The sequence below is a fragment of the Phlebotomus argentipes genome, unplaced genomic scaffold (assembly GCF_947086385.1).
Source record: "Phlebotomus argentipes unplaced genomic scaffold, Phlebotomus argentipes genome assembly contig_2, whole genome shotgun sequence".
NCBI classification, from domain to species: Eukaryota; Metazoa; Arthropoda; class Insecta; order Diptera; family Psychodidae; genus Phlebotomus; species Phlebotomus argentipes.
This window is the reverse complement of record NW_026776162.1, coordinates 605,125-622,464: the sequence shown is the minus strand read 5'-3', so window position 1 is coordinate 622,464 and position 17,340 is coordinate 605,125. Positions and strand designations below refer to the sequence as shown.

The following is a 17,340-nucleotide window of genomic DNA, read 5'->3' as shown; positions in this document are numbered from 1 at the left end:
ATTAATTTGTCAATTTCATATCCTCTGGTAAGAGGATTTGAAATTATTCAGATGAGCATCACAAAGCCTCAATTGATTGTGTTATGTGAAGGCGAAGAAGGAATTCTTTGAACTTTATCATATTAATGGGTTATTCGTTAATAAAAATCATCCAATGTAAACGCACGAGATTGGATGAGATTTTCGGGAATTTTTCTTGCCATTGATTGTAAATACATCAAAATACACTCAATTATCATTGGTGGGTTTCTCAGGAACTCTCTCGGTGACGGTTCAAAGATAAATACTGTCATCGAGTGCTTAAAATGCTTTTGCTGAATAATTGAACGGTGAGACGTTTCCATGGCGAGAGGCACTCGTCTCAGGGTGATTATCTTAAGAGCAAAGGGATGGTGGGTATCAAGGCAATGTGCGCGGTGTTTGAGGGTTGGAAGTTAATAATGAAAAGTCTGTCTTTTTGCCCTGAATGCGCGAGTTACATTAAGTTACTATAATCACTTTATTGCGGCTTTCATCGTGAGCGCGTGTACAGTTATGGCGTGAGTGTTATGCCGCTCGAATGCACGTGCAAATTGCAAACTCTGCTCGCGGGGAGAAAATGCGTTTTTAATGATGTTCGCCAAAGACGAATACAACTTTTGCCAACGCAACTTCGTCAGGGGGTGGAAGAGGGAAATTTGATTAGAGACGTATGAGTTGCGACACATCGTAAAATATTCAAAGTGCTTGCCATGATAATGCCATAAAGATCCTCTCGATTCCTCTGCGGTGAGTTGTCTTGGGAGTGGCAAAGTGTCTCATGGCACATATCATTGATTGGGTAAATTACCTCGTAATTCTCCGGGAATTGACTGCTCCGCACTGTTCTTCTTTCTTGTCTCCCGGAGAAGCTCGAGATCTCAGCTGGAGCGACGACCAGAGTGCGGGACAAACAATGGGCCGAGGGACGGCGATAAAGTGCTTCAGCCCCAAACATTGGCCACCCTCTTGAAAATAAAACACACAGCAAGTGCCGAGACGTGCTTTCCATCCCTCTCGACGGCGCAATAAAGTCAGCATCAGCCATGGAGTCGAATCCCGGGCACTTCCTTTCTCGGAGCTTTAATTGAAAAGCGATCGCCGCAGACTCAAGTCCACGCCGAAGTTCCACGGGGGCGGAGAACCACCTGTCACGGGCATTGATGTGGAAAATCACGAAATGTGAATCGTGATTCTGGAAAATATGACGTCAACGGGTTATTGATTTCTGCGGCGATTTTCCCTCTCCTGTGCACTCCCAAAGATTGAAATCTGTTCATTATTGCGGCTGTAAAAATGAACGGCAGCATTATTTGCTCAATTTAGGAATTAATACCTCTGCACAGCTTCTTCATCTTCAAATTTTCACCCCTCATTTGCATTTCTCTCGCAGCCTTCGTGCCACAGAGTCTACAGATATTGCTACCAAGTGGGGAAAGCCTCACTTCTCGGCTATTTGCAAAGTGTCCCGAGACATTGGTTGACTTCACAATCATAATTATCATATGCAAGCACAGTCTCGGCGAGGCTCTTAAAGTGTATCTCCTCCTTCGGCCGTGATGAAGCTTCTGGTGTGGGAAATAAAAAATTTACAACCACCCCCACAGGGGGTATTTTTTGTCTTTATCCCAACACATAGGGAAAAAGTTCCATGAGCAAGAGAAACAAAGCGAGAGAAAAATTGAGTCACGGCTTGTAAAATTCCAATTTTATGGAAGCACAGTGTGTTTTTATATGTAGCTTTAGGGGCTACACTGACTTTAGATGATGGTATTATTTGGGAAGATGGCGAAGAGGTTGAAAATTGAATTTGATACCACGAAGATATGGAGATCGCAAGACCACAGAGCATCTATTCTTGTCCCATTTTCTCGGACAAATTTTCCAATTGAATTTCCCCCAAGCAGCTTAATTCCATCCCTCTCCTTTTCTCATTATCGACGTCATTGCTTTTAGTGGCACGTGGAACAAGAAAATTGTCTCATATACTCATTTACTTTCCCCGAGAAGGAGCTTGGATCAAATTTAAATTACATCGAAGCGACAACACTCCTTTGTTGCCACGGAGGACAAACGGTAAATGCTGTGTACCTTTTTACCGAGAAAATTGAATATATATTTGCCTCTTTTCATGGAGAAGAGTTCATGCAGAAAATACCCGAGATTTCTTGTGTGCGACTCTTGACAAATTCGCTAAAACTCCCGCGGGGACTGAGGAATTTTCCTAATTAAGTCTTCCTGAAAAATCCACATGAGCGAGGAAGTAGAGAAGTTTGTGAAATTACCCTTTTTGAAACAATGTGGCTTCTCAATGGGACATTTTCAGCAAATTTCCACCACGAGGCATTTCATCATCTGACTTCTGTGTAAATTTGACGAGCGTGTTTATACTTATAGCATAAGTTTGGAAGTTCTTTCATGCGACTGAAGGAATAAATGGGACACTTATGCACTAATCACTCCTAAAATCACACACCCGCAAATTGATTAATCCTGTCATGGTCGCATTTGCATCAAATGGTATGTAATTTTCGCATGGATTGCCATGCTTTGATTCCTCGTCACTCCCAGTGTGGTTTCGACCGCATCACCAGCCCCATGATGTGTGGCGATGCCTGGGAAAGGCTCGTGGGGCAAACGAGCTTCCGCTCCGCCCAACTGCCGACCGGCCTTCCACTGAATAAATTCATGAGGGAAATAATAAAAAATGCCCGTGCTCGCTCTCTCATTAATATTTCACAATCTCTTGGATGTATCATGAAAAGCCCCTAAAAATTCTCGGAAAAAGTCATTCGCTCACGGTTTTGGACTCCACAGGACGTTTTCCAGTGTCAGGACATTAATCACATCTCATGCATTTTATTAACATTCACTGTATTAGCGATGCTACTTTAGGAAAAATTAATTAAAATCAAGATTAAAATTAAATTCACCCCAATGAATCAAGTTGCGAGGTGAACGCTTTCGCGAGGCGTCCAGGTGAAAATTGGTTCCTCGTGGCGTGCGAGACTGAGAAAATGCGTGACGTGTTGATGCTGCCGGAGGGCGTCTGGGAAAATTGATGACGACACCGACCCGAGCGTCCTGAGAAGAAACACTCATGTTTATCCAAAAACACCACCCATCTCTCGACCCTCCCGCTAAAGATTGCGCCACGCATCAATTGCCTGAGAAGCGCTGAGAAATTTCCATAATTCCACTAACTCCTCTCACACAGTCTTCACACTCGACAAGAGGAAGTTCGACGAAAGAAAAATAAACCATTTGCATCTCAGCGTCACGCGTTGCTTTGGAATTTTATTGGGTATGAGGAAATTCCATGAACGCTTCTGCTCAACAGTCTTAATAAAAGCCCAAGAGGGATTTCGAAGAAATGCTCACCATCAACCCAAAACTTCCATGCTAGAAGTGCTTTCTTAAATGTTTAGAAGAATAGATTAATAATCCGATGATAGGTCAATTTGTCAATAAGACAAATAGAAGGAAAAAAAACTCTTCGATGAAATTTAATGAGTCGCAAAATTGCTCATCACGAGCGGAGAAACATTTCGGCAACTTAAATATTTACTTGCCCCTCTTTTGTGATAGTCCCAAAAACTATTTTTAAACGCAATTGTGACGCCGAAGACGCAATGATTCGTAGTATTTTCCCACTTTTGGCTGTTTTGCTCTCATTTGCCTCGCGTTTCAGCTTCATATGGCCGCTGGTTGCAGTGTATTTGTGAGAATAACAACTCCTTCCTCGTGACACTTCACATTTGCCCACCTAATTATTCTGCCACCCCTTCGTGGGAGGGAAGACATTCGAATATTAATACATGTGACAAATTGATTTTTCCATGCGCACCACAGAACAATGATAACGACGCAATTCCCCGGCTAATCACATTAATTCCGCGGGAGGTCCCACACCTCTCCTCTGACCGACACAAGGTGCCAAAGGAATTCATAATTACAAATGCGCGCCCTTTTTGCAGCTCCGCGCAAGTTCGAAGGGTGACTCGCAGATAGACGGTCTAATTGTCAATCCCTGTTCAAATATTTAATTGTTTAGTTTGCCAGACCGTGGAATTTCGACACGTCGAGCGCGTGGGTCGAAGAGGTGCGATTATATGGCATGGAATATTCCGACGACATTCACAGAAGAGACACTTTCAGTAATTCCATTTTGCCTGGACGTCATCCTCTGCGCCACACAGTTACAATTATCCTCGACATTTCTGCAACAATAACCGCTTGCCTAGCGTTGAAAGTGATGTTATATATTCATCAGGAGATTCCACAGTGTCACAATGGAGCGAAAAATGAAAATAGAAAAGCTTTTGTGAATTTAATGGATTTTTAGCAGATCAGAATCTCCAGAATTGCTATTTATTCGGTGATTTGATTTCGGGAAAATCGATTTCTACCAACTATCTACTGTAATACACTATATTTGAGTCCTTGGGGAAAAATTTTCCCATCTGAGAGTGTATTTTGAGGTAAATCTGCGTGACACAATGCATAACATTTTACATAAATTTCGCGAAAATTGCGTCATACGTCAGCGACGTTGGCATTTCGGGAGTGAAAAATGCGGAAGAAAGTGGAGGGTGAAAAGGCGCGAAGAGTGCGTTAAATTGCTTTTACTCCCAACCATGAAAATCTGGTGTGGAAGAGAGTGTCGTTTTGAGGTGAAATGAAATTCATTGCGCATTAAATTTGCAATTATTCACCCTTCCACCCACACTTGAAGGCACTCACGGAGGCAAAAATAGAGCTGTAACTAACTTTTCGCCTTTCGAAATGAAATCCAGTGAGTGTTGTTGTTCATTTTTACTGCGTTCGCTCCCTTCATAATTCAATTCTCATCTTGACAATAAGGTCATGTGTTTTTTCTCTACAACCGCCATCCAGAGAATGAAAAGCGCGTCACACAACTGAACACCTCGGAAAAGTGCTGCGCCACTCTGTTGAGGAATTGATATTGAGTGATTTTCATGGAGAGGAAATTAAATGCACTTAGAGGCTATCAAGCATCGCGTGACGTCAGTGAGGAAAACACACTGCAATTGGATTATCCTGAAATTCGATGATGCAATAACGGGACGAGTGAGGGCGTATTTTCCCACCCGGTCTTTTGAAATAACACGCCAAACGGAAGACGGGGTGTAATTGGCTTTCAGGGAGATTTTCTGAGGTGCGATAAGAGCCATTCAAGGTGACGCTTGATGGCTTGCATTTGCGGCTTCTGATGCTACATGAGCATCAATCTCGCGTGGGCAAATTAGGTGTGTTGCCTCGAGGCATCCACACAATAGCATCCTGCGTAAGGCGGGGTGAAAAAACAGGAGATTCCCCAAATGAGAGCGAGACTTTTCAGTCGCACAAATCACTTCCCGTTTAAGGTACAATTTCGCCCGTTCTTGGCCATAAAACCCACAAAATTGCCAGCTGAATGGTGAAACGTGGTGAGATAAAATGCCACGGAGATGTGCAAAATGTGCGCTATCATCCTCGAGACTCAGGGTGGGCTAAAATTTCAAACACACTCATTTAATTGATATGGAAATTATGACAGCTTTTCATGATTAAACGACATTATATTGTGCCGTGTCTCGGGGAATTTCGCTGCTGAACACCAACTAAAATTAATGTCTCAACATAAATTTCAACTAAAATTGAGCCCACCCCTGAAATTGTGGCTGAAATATCATCTTTCTCAAGTCAAGTTCATTGGACTTTTTTTCCTCTTTGCCATCTCCTGTGTATTGTGCACGCTTTCTCCAGGAGGCAATATCGTGCGGAGCCCGTCATACATGGCAAGCACGGAGATTGACGTCACGAACAGACCAAATATCTGCGTCTGCTGAATTCTAGGATTTCACCGGATAAATTGTAAAATCTTTTCAGAACTGGATTCTGCAGGAGTGATGAAAAAAAAACCTTTGCGCATTTGGAGATTTTCATGATCGGCGTTCTGCCAGCAGAACTTGCAATCCAATTAACTCTGTTTTTCCTGAAGAAAAGGCTCCGCACACTTGGCCCGAAATATTTGGCGATGAAGCGTGCAAACATACTATGAAACGTGAAGGGAAATTACATTGGAGAAGAAGAAGCCTTTCAATCCTTAAAGACGCTTAAGAGTTATGAGAGATTTTTATTTCTCTTGCCATTCTTCGCACAAAGCTTTATTGTTATTCCTCCTTTTTTCCCTTTTCATGCACACACTCACAAACAAGACTTGAGAATAGGAATTGGAGGGAGGGGGGAATGGATTTGGCAGGGGGATGAAATGTTTTTCATAAAATGCGTGTCGCACACTTCCGCCTCTTTGGCCGGGAGGAGTTCTGAGGAAAGTACAATATTGCCTGGTAATGTCCGAGCTGAGAGCTTCCGGCGAGCACTCAACTTGCCTACATATGTAATGATGACGCGCCACTTGAACTTTCAACACGAACTGCGACACCTAATTGAATTAGACGCCCAGGGAAAATTCCATTCCGGAGAACAATTCATTCAATTAGACACAAACGAGAAGCGATCCCCAGAGCTCACAGACAAAGTGGAACACGTCACTGTCTCTCACCCCCAAAAATGCCACCAGCGCAGGGTGTATTATTTAGCAGTCAGCCTCCCCGATGAAACTTTGATAAAGTCGCGCGGGAGATGCTTTTAATACACTCATGACCCCCTCTCGGGAGTGACGGCAGATGGTGGGGGGAAAAGTGGCATCGATGACGTCAGATGTTCATTTTCGTTTGGCACCATAGGGTGAGAGTATATATTCGCCAATTCTTCCCTATGGCTTCTCGCAGTCAGAAAGTTTTGATTAAACTTTAAATACAAACGAGAGTCTCGTCTTATTGACGTCGCCGAAACTCTCAGCACTCCAAAACCTCAACCGCTGAGGAGATGGAAAAGGGTTACAATGTCCCCAGAGTGGCAATTGGCAAATATCCAGATGGAGGAAAAACTTTATCCATCCTCCAGTTGCCGTGGGAAACCCTTCAGAGTCACCCAGATTGAGTGCTATGAGGAAAATCATGCACAGCCAATCCTTTTCACCGGATCTCCAATCTTTCGACATCCTCAGGATGGCAAACAATCAACTCGGATGTGATGTGGCGAAGAAGAAGGTTGTGAAAAAGGATGAAGAGGTCGATTTTGGATTCTGAGAACTTTCCCAGAAATTTCCCCATCGTTGGCTGAACACTTTCTCTCATGAAAATCACCATGTAACCCAAAAACACACATGCTTTTAATTGGGTTTCAAGTTGGGGGTTGACGTTTTTCCACCAAAGTCATCTCTTTTCTCTTTCCCCACACTGGGAAAAACATCAGGGGTTGGAAAAGGTCACTACCCATGAAGACCCAGTGAAATGGTAAAATTTTCCTGACCTCAGCATTGTGCAAAGGAGCCATAAATTCATCCAATCGACGCAAGATTTCCTCTTATATGGGCCACAAAGTGTCTGTCGCCGATATAATCACAATCATCCGGCGTTTAGTGTCAAAGTGTGGATCGCCGTGAGGGTGGAAAAGAATGTAGGAAACGCAAAAAGCTCTCGCACAGTGAGAAACGCAATTCGCTTCATTGATTTACTGGCATCAGCACATTATCCTAATTATCGGAAACTTTCTTCTTTCGCACACATCACCGGTCCCAGAGGAGAAATGGTAATCATCTGTTCTGTCTCAGTCCCAAAAACACACGTGCCGGAAAGGGATTCCCTCCAATTGACCTTTTCCTATCCCCGCAATTCACGTGCCAATGAGGAATTTTCACACTTTGCCTAGAGATGTAAACTGTTATGAATGCCCTTCATTAGCGCTCCATTGGCAAGGCCAAATACGGTGATTTTGCCTAAATTTTCATGAAAAATTTCAAGTGACTTTTCAAGTCTGATTTGAATTTGTCCGGAAACTTTTGAACCGTACCAAATTAACAAAGTTAGACAAAGATTTTTGAGTATGAATATCGTGAATATGAGTAAAATCAAGAGCAAAACTTTGAACTCTGTCAAGTGGAAATGCCAACATAAGAATGATTAATTTAATTACGTATATAGAAATTCTGTGAAGCAAGTTTAACTTTCAAAAGTCTCTTTATCATCGTTTTCTACTAAGAAGACTCCTTTTGCGCCTTTGTATTCATGTGAAAATAACTCTTTCCACCTGAAGCTTCAGCAAAAACTTGAAGAATTTTCACACCATCGAGAAAGCGACTGATGTATTCCGGTGAAAAATTGCCACAGCGGAATGTCAATTTAATGAGAACGGTCATTAGAGGTGGAACTTCAATCGTTTGGCATCTGCTGTGATTTCCGCCAAAAGTTTCCGTGGCGGTAAAAGCGCAAAACGTGGAATATTTTGTCATTTTCCAGTCTCGAGAGCTTTTCGCGAGCACACCCATGGAAATTTGTCAGAGGAAACTTTTCTTTTTAATGTAAATCCCCGCCTGAAAACATCCCTCAGCACAGATGTGACACACACACACACACACACAATTTCGGGCGAAAGCGTGTGCCTGAGGTCAGGGGGTGAATGGGGGGTAAACCACCCCACGACGGATAAAGACTTTTTACGCAAGTTTTTATTTCCCTTCACACAACTGTGTGACTTTCAAAGAGACACAAATTCACTTTTCTCAAATATTTTCCACTCGACGAATTTCCATCTTCCAGACCATCATGATGATCATGGGTGAGACGCTCTAATCCCGCCACCCTCAAACTCTGGTTGAGAATATTTTTCTGGATTATTTGCTGAATAAATACATTTGAAGTTGCGAAGATGTGTTGCTCACTTTATGTATCTGATCGGGTGGAATGCTAAAAGCTTTCCCTGGTTTTAGGGCTTTGGCTTCTTGTCCGCATCCACAATTCAAACGATGCGGTCTTTCAGCATTACGGAGAAGATGGTCAGTGATTGAGGTTGGTGAGAAATCGCATAAGATGAAGAATTAATCACACGAAAGTCTGCGCACTCACTTTTACTTTCTCTCGGTCTTCCTCTTTCCGCACAAATACCCAATTTATTGGTGCCATTAGAATGATATGGAAGAACACTCCCAGCGATAAACATGGGGATTTATTTCCTATTCTTCCCACTGACATTCAATACACGATGTGCGACGCTGAAAGTACACGAGGAACGTGAACAAATTTTCACAGCTTCCGCAACCCCCAGAAAGGGTTTGGCGGAAGGATAAAATGTCAAGGAGAAGGAGAGTCATCTCGCACACGAAAGTAGGTCATTTGCAGTGGGAAAAGGTGGAGCTCGTATGAAAACTACTTCCACTTATCATTGAACTTGTCACAAAATTGATGATGATTCACCAGACAATTTGGAAAAGAGTGGTTTCAGTACTGTGAATAGCGCTGGAATAGAGAAGTGTGAGCTGAGGACGAGCATTATTTTCTTGGAGTGTCCTCTCGTTGAGTTCTTTTGTTGTGACATCGTCACAAGGGCTTTGTATCCGACTGAATCCGACGTCACCATAATCAAACAGCAAACAGATTATGTTTGTGAATACTGAAAAGGATAATGTGAATCTGTGGATTGCATAGGCACGTCCTGTGCCGCTGCACAGAAGAATGTTCCCAAATTGCAAAGAAAAGCCCACCCTCTGGCGGCGTCATTGTCACTTCCGTCGTGGCGTTTATCTCGAGGATGAGGCCACATTGCGGATATTGGAGTGGATGGGAAATTCCACAGCGGCACGCAGAGATACGACAATGTTGTGAGTCGATAAAGTTTTTTGCCTGTTAAGCCCCCAATCCCAAAGCTTTCATGCCCAACAAGGATGTGCGATAAAGTTGCTGCGAGAATGTTTATTACCAAACTTTGTCAATGAATCTCAATTTCACAATTTCATTGAGTGCGAGGATTTTTCCCAAATAGCATAGCTCTCACAAAATGTGCACATTTTCCAGATTTGCCAGAGTGCGGAGGGTTTGAGGGTGGCTCATGGACTGCTAAGGAGATGAAAATCTATTTGTGAATTGCCTGAAAACCCGCATGACCATTGATTCTCTTTTAATTTCTTCCGAATACCGAAGCAGGTGTTTCGTGAATTGAATTCTCATGGCTTCAATTCATCATCGAGCACCACCTACTCGTTCTTGTGCATGGGGGAAATTCACTGGGTTGCCTCCCAGGGAAATCAGAATAATCCCTCTAATCCCATATCGCCAGCGTGGGTGGTTTTTCTCAGAAATTATATCTTTGCTAATCCGGGGGTGCGCAGGATCTGTAAAAAAGGGTATAAAATCGCCCAGTCTTGTTCATTTTGTGTATTTGTGTGACACAAAATCATGGGAAAAGTCGGGGAGACATTTTATACCTTCCCTTCTCGGAAATTCCTCGAAAAAGCGTTCCGAGAACGTGTTCTGAATCCAACTCGATAACCTCAGGCTCGTGTGACCACACAGAGTGAACGCTTTTTTCACTGGGTATTTCTTTGTCGTTCCACTGTAAGCGTAGGTAAACGCGAAGGTATAAAAATCCTGGTAAAAGTTTAATTTTATTCACCGCTTATTGTGACAGAGGTATGACAGAGTGATACCTCAACATGGCTCATCCCTCGGGAGGATGATTTCCTACCGCGGTTATGGCAAGAATAATACACAAAAGATCTCACCATTCACTCGTCTCGTTAGCATCTTCCACCATCTCTGCAATTTTCTGCTGCGAATTACTTTCCCCTAGAGTTGGGGGTGGAAAGAGATTTCGTGGAAGTCTAATTTTCGTGAGGCCCACGCTGCGAAATCCACTAACATAATGGATAACACGCGGGGTGGGGAAATAAGGCAGCCCAGTGCAGAGTTGTGGCAGATAATTGCTTGCCATGTCACCGAGCAGAGACAATAATCGACCTCTGACCCAATTTTTGTGGTTTGTCTCAGGCAGGAAGTATCATCCAAAGGCGGATTGTGAGTAGGGGTGCACCTGTGGTGAGGGAAATTCAATTCTCACCGCATTTATATCCATAAAAACGGAGATAATTCCACTTGATATACAGACATACGCAATTTATGGACGATAGAAGCGTCTTTTGTCGGAGGGATTTTGCCAAAGAGCTGAGAATCTCGTAATTCAGCCTGGCAGATTTACCTGGGAAAGAGGGAAATTTCCCACACACGCACATTTGGTCGACACGAGAAAGTAAATTCAGTCGCAAATCTCTATTTCTCTCCGCCACGGGCTCATCTCCACAGGGAGACACAGGATGCGCACCCGGCCTTTCCCTCCGCCGGGGCCCGTGCCGATTCAATACACGCTGGGACAAATACAGCGGAAATATTTATGAGTTTACCACGCACTGAGACACATTAATCTTTCATATAATGGAGGGGCTGAAAAGCCCAAGGTGAGGAAACTGCTGGAGCTCGCAGTCCTGCTGCTCCAGCGAGGAAAATGTGTAGCAGTCACGGTTATGGTTTGGGGGGATGAGTCTTGTTTTCGACCTCTTTTTATGTGATCAACATCAATGGGTTGTTATCATATGCCGTGTGTTGTGATACCCGCACAACTCCAAATGAAAGCTCATAACAATTTCTCTTGCCTTCATACATTTTGCAGAGCATCTCTAAAGGCAACTTTGAGTCTCCTGCAGATAAGATGAAAATTATTTCAATAGCATGCATTGATGTAAGAGGATTTTCAAGGTATTTTTCAATGCTCGCCCCCAAAGTTTCACATAGCTTCCACAAATGCCACAAAAGGCATAATTGAAATGAGATTCTCTATTTGCCACAGTCTTATGTAAATCCGAAGAGGACAAAAATGAATCGCATTTAAGAGATGAGGAATTAGTCTACTGGTTGGTAAATATCCGAACCCCTTTGGCGAAAATCCCGTCGGTTGCGAGAAGGAGAGCGAAAGGAAGAAGTATCCCCTGACCTTTATTTATTTAGTACAATCTCCCTATCGCTTCGCACTCTGTTGCCTTCTGCTAGACGCTGAATTGCCTGGGCTTGTGCGTGATTGACACGCCGCCGGAGGGGGATGAAGAATTGGGTGAGAAAAAATGCGGAGAAATAGTATCTTTCGATTGATGGCGTCATCTCTGGTCTTACGTCGTCATCTGCGAAAGGGAGTTTGAGGACCACCCAAACAAACGAGATAACGATTCGGCCAATAAAAGGGATCCCTTTCCGCTCCCCCCCAAAAGGTATGGCAGTGCTCTTAACGCTCACGGATTCGTGACGCACCGATAAACTTCAATGTGAATAGGAATCAATCAACTTGGAAAGTATTTAACTGCGAAGTTGGGGGGTTTCAATTTAATTTTCTCATCTCTCGAGTAAATCGACAATTCGGCTGTGACTTTGGGCAGACAATATGTGTTGCTGAGGTGGGTAAAAATTAAATATCGAGTCATAAATTTCAGCGCCGACTCTCTGTTTATACGCTTCAAGTGTTTTCCCTCGGAAATTTCCATTGATACCATGAGAGTGAATGTTTCATTAATTACCCTCGAGGACTGCAGTGAGGAAATGAATGACGGAAATAAAAGTCCTTGTAGCCATAAAAAGTCCTAGTCAACGAGAGATGTGTTTGGGAAACCCTCTTCACTCCACGAAACATTAACTCCTCAACATCTATTTGGGGGTTTCTTCACCCCCAAAACCAGTGGCAATGAACTCCGGCTAAAGCTTCACATTATAGCCATAAGCCCAGTGGCAATTTTTCATCTCATCATGATTTATTGGCCGCACTGAGACACTCTCACAACAAACAACCCTCCGCGCGCGGCGCCCCAAGAAATGGCACCGCATTAGAGCCAAAGATATTCACAAGCGGAGTCTTCAGCTCTGATTATGGGGTGCGATAGTAAAAGTTGGGGATCAAAAATCTCTCGTGCTTGTTTACGCTAAAATTTAGTGCTCTCTCCGCTTTCGGAGCAAAAAGTGAGATATTCCTTTTTTACGATTTGGATAATTCCGTCTCTCAGAGTTTCCTCAATGTGTATTTTCGCATGAGAAATTCAAATTCTATCAATTTCATTGGGGATCCGATGCCTCGGCTGGGCCCCCCATAAATTTCCGTCCGCACCTCTGCCTCGCTTCTCTGGCCCCGAAATGATTGCGTCAGTAAATAATCTCTCCGACCCCGCGCTGTCTTGGAGGCGGAAAATTGTGTGGCATTGCCCTCTCGGAGTTTGGCATATTAACTGCAGAGCGACAAATCCGAAAATACCATTTAACTGCTTGCCGTGTGTTTATCGCATTTGTTGCTCATGCAGAAATTAAAAGCAATTCCATGTTGAGACGAGAGGCCCGTAATCCCAAATGGGTTTTCATTTCATCGAATATAATGGCGAATTAATGTCTAATTTTCTGAACTCCAAGGCGCACATCTTGTGTGCCGCGCGGCGGCTTGCCACAATTACCCCGCAAAAGACGAATGGCAGGGCAATTGAGCAGGGGCTCAAGTCTCTTTTTTCGCCGCACAGAGTGATAAGATAATAAATCTTTTATGTGCTCACTACGTCACGATTCCCATCTTTGGCTCTGCGCTGATGGAGAGATCTGCAAGGTGACGCAGTGTGAGTCCAAGAGGCACGACCATAAATACGTCTTTGCTGTAGTCAGTGTCCCCTGGCCGGAATGAATTACTAAAGCGGTCTGTTATGAGTGCTTTTGCGGCCACGTCTCGAGTGTGGCGCAAGTTGATGGAGCGATGTTTGTACTTATCCGGCAAAAGTAAGGGTTCTTCGTCAGACAAGAAACACCTCTCAAGTGGGTGGAATAATGAGCTTCACTTCTCCGGCTGTAATTATAGCGAGAACATTTCCATAGTCACTCCACTCTGAGGCGCAGCGCGAAGACCACCCTTTGGCAAATACTCTAGCCTAGCCTCAGCCTCACACCCAGGTGCAATCCAGGGAAGCAGTATGTGCGAAGGATATAACAAATAGTAGAACGCGTCACTTGATAAATTAATTGCTTTGATTAATCATGACTCAAATGCAAAGTGATTCTGAGAAATGATAATTACCACTCACGCAGCATCACGCTTTTACCCATACAATTTCCAGCATACCTTTCGCCATACCTATGATTCATGTAAGAGCTCTTGAGTGATGATTAGACACTCAAAATTACAGGGAAGAGCATAAATCTTTTGAACTCGAGGGGGAGGCTTCCATTACATGGGTAATCATCGTAATTGTTACATCAAAATGCCCATACCGACGTTCACCAGGCTCGATAGAGGAGCGATGCGAGACGGCAAAGGGGGCGGGACGATTGGAAAATATTCGCATTCTCGAGTGTAAAATTGCAGAAATTCTTCAATGGCTCATTCTTTCATTTATTCAAGGAAGACCATGGACTCCCATGGACACAGCATAAAGTGAGAGATATAGAAATTGCTCAGTCATCGAGCTGTGCGAATTCCTCGTGATGGACTAGAGTAGGAGATACCGTGCAGGAATGCGGAGTGTAACGCTATTGGCGACAGACGTTAGAAGAGGGTCAAAGAACTTGCGTGTCTCCTTTAGCAGATCATTTCGATTCTGTGCAATGTATTCGTTGACAAATTCCAGGGCGATTCTGTTGAGTTCTGGATCTGGCACGAGGCCTTCAATGTATGTCCTGAGCGTCTTCACTTTTGGCACCAAGTCAATGTGATTGACTCTAATGTAGTCCTCACCATTTGAGCTCTCCTTCTTTGCGCGAATCTTCAATGTTCCCGTCAGGCCGGCTGTTGAGAGAAAACACCCAAGGGAATTAAGACTTTGGAGAATTCCTCAACAGTTACTCAACTTACTGGCAGTCACATTGAAGTCACCCTTCGAGCCTAGAGCCATGCCATTAATCGCACCATGTCCTCGATACTTTGCCTCAATGAACACTCTCGGCACCATGATATCGATGTGGAATTTCCATTCGTCGGCTGTGATCTGAGATCTCACCTTTTTGATTTGAGTGTCACCAAAGCCGTAGCACGTGCCCTTCTTCAGCGTGAATGTCAGCTTTGTCTGGGCTGTGTTGTACTCAAAAGGCAGACCATCAAAGGGGATCGGATCGATAGAGCCGAAGCCTGTGCTTCCGCCTCCGTTCCTCATCAGTGGCAAGAGCCTCTGCAGTTGCTCCTGAATGCAGTCGTTCCTCTGCGGATCATTCTCCGTGCAAGGTGTGACGCCATCGGCTGAAATGCAACCAAACATTGATGATCATGACCCACTCGCTAAACACCCAGAGAATGTATTTTCACTTCAACTACCGCGCAACGTGTTCAAATAGATTCAAGACTTACGTAGTCTCTGACAGAAGACGGCGATGACACTGGAGAAGACGACAAATGTCCAAAAGGTGAACCTCATTATCACACCCACAATATTTACCGAAAAACTTTGAGTCTAGTGCGATCCACTCACTCACGGCGCGTCTTTAGCAAACTCGTGGTTTTCCCGGGGAGACCCCGTATTTATAGGAGGCATTCTTGTTCAATAGACTCCGTCAGTCGGCCAGAATGTCAGTGGTGGGTAAAATACTGCGGAGTGGACTGTGTTTTACCGGGGTTCCGCGGAGGTTCACCTTGAGCACATCTCGTTCTGATGATAAATGTATGAGCGCATTCAAATGACGAACTGTAGACGCGGATAAGTGATGAGGAGGAGAAGAGCGACATGACAATTGTCACCGCAGAATTTCCATTTCAATCAGATTGTGACGCCACTGAAATGCGTGATTCATTGACCGAATGCAGCACGCGGAATCCAATCTGCAGTCATCTTCCCGCCCCGATCTGATAAATTCCGCCGCGTGTGGCTTCCTCCTTCCGCCGCATTTATCCATGACCTTCCTCACCACGAATAAAATCATGCACACACGAAAAAACGAAGACTCTGCGTTAATTTAATTTTTCCTCGGCATCGTAAAAGAGAAACAGGTTTATTCGGGCTCATATTTATTCCATCCAATAATCATCTCATGACCGTGACTTTGAATATATTTGCTCGGTCGACCATAAAATTTCTCACTCTCTCGCCGGTTGGAAAGTCATTATTTGTGTGTCTCTGGCGCTCTTTTCGTCTGTTGACACTACCTGCAATTCTCTTCCCGATTAAATCATCCTCAGACTCAGCAAATATGTGTTTACTCTGCCGCAACACAAATGCTCATTTTCTTCAACAAGTGAGGAGAAGCGTGTTCTGAGAAATGTTTGGCAAATCCAATCAATTTTCTGAGAACGCCACACTTCCCATTGACCGTCGCGCCCCATAAAGTGGATTTAATGGCTTTTAATTCGCCGTTCCACGCGTGAAGAGGACATGGAAGGAAACCAGCTAAATGAGCACTGTGCCGCCCGAGGGTTGGGGCGCCTCATAAAAGCGGGTGAAACTGGGAGTGTATTGCGCAGAGTTCATATGACTGACGATTAAAAAGTCAAGGCCTCGGATTCACCACTAAAGGTGTACTTTGCTGGGGAAAGGCCTCAAACTTCACCCTGGAGAGGCTGCTCACTAGCAAATATAGACACAAAACTGTATTAAATACCATGTCGCTTTATATGCCGAAGCTTTCCCACTCGGCGAAAGAAATTGTGGATTGTGGGAGTGAAATGTGTGATAGTTTGACAATGAACAACCCCTACGATATGCCTGGGAATATTTTATGGATGTTTGGTGAGGACACAAAGTCAATTACCATTTTTTCTCCTTTGTGTTCTTCGGAGGAATTTTCCTCTCGTGCTGTTTCATTGGGGGGAAAGACAGAGTCATCAGAGGCAGGTCAATGTCATGGGAATAGGGGTTGCTTGGCTGGGGGATGTATCGCAAGGTGAAGGATAAAGACCACAATAAAAGCCGGTGTGCAATACGTTCATCATTGCTTTATAACGGGGTATTTCCTCGTCAATTCCCGGGGCAATATATCGCTCGCCGGCTCTGATGAATCCTCTGCCAAGGAGGGTTATATTGGAAAAGAAAATGAATTATTCAGGCTGTATTGGGAGTGAGTTGGAGGACACTTTTAGGATAATTTATGGCATTACTCCAGAGCCAGAAGAGAGAGAAAAAAGCATGAGAGTTAAGTGGGAGAAAACTTATGCATGTCACGTAAGGCAGGTAATTTAAATTGAAAAGTCAAATGGAAAAAAGTGAGAGAGTCACACTTGGGGAATTTTCATCATAAACACACTTACTTGCCTGGAGGTGATACTTTCTCAAGCTAGAAATGTCTGGAGCAATGATGGAGCTCTGCATTTACCACGGGTGAATGCCATAAGACATTTGCGCAAATATTTCCAAATGATAAATTGCCGCTTCAGTATTCATCTCATTGATATTCACTTTCCTCACCCTTCATGTGCCGTCAGACTCATTTG

General features: G+C 43.9%; 2 protein-coding genes across 2 annotated transcripts in view; one reads left to right on the top strand and one right to left on the bottom strand.

Moving 5' to 3' along the window:
* LOC132264811 (diacylglycerol kinase eta) overlaps nucleotides 1-17,340 on the top strand; it is a 49,115-nt gene that overhangs the window by 14,034 nt on the left and 17,741 nt on the right. The gene's annotated exons all lie outside the window — the stretch shown is intronic.
* Nucleotides 14,302-15,408, bottom strand: LOC132264595 (uncharacterized). Its single transcript, XM_059764844.1, has 3 exons — nucleotides 15,268-15,408; nucleotides 14,779-15,159; nucleotides 14,302-14,712 (listed from the first exon to the last, which is right to left on the bottom strand). The coding sequence occupies exons 1-3, from the start codon at nucleotides 15,332-15,334 to the stop codon at nucleotides 14,417-14,419; spliced, it is 744 nt and encodes a 247-aa protein (XP_059620827.1). The 5' UTR covers nucleotides 15,335-15,408; the 3' UTR covers nucleotides 14,302-14,416.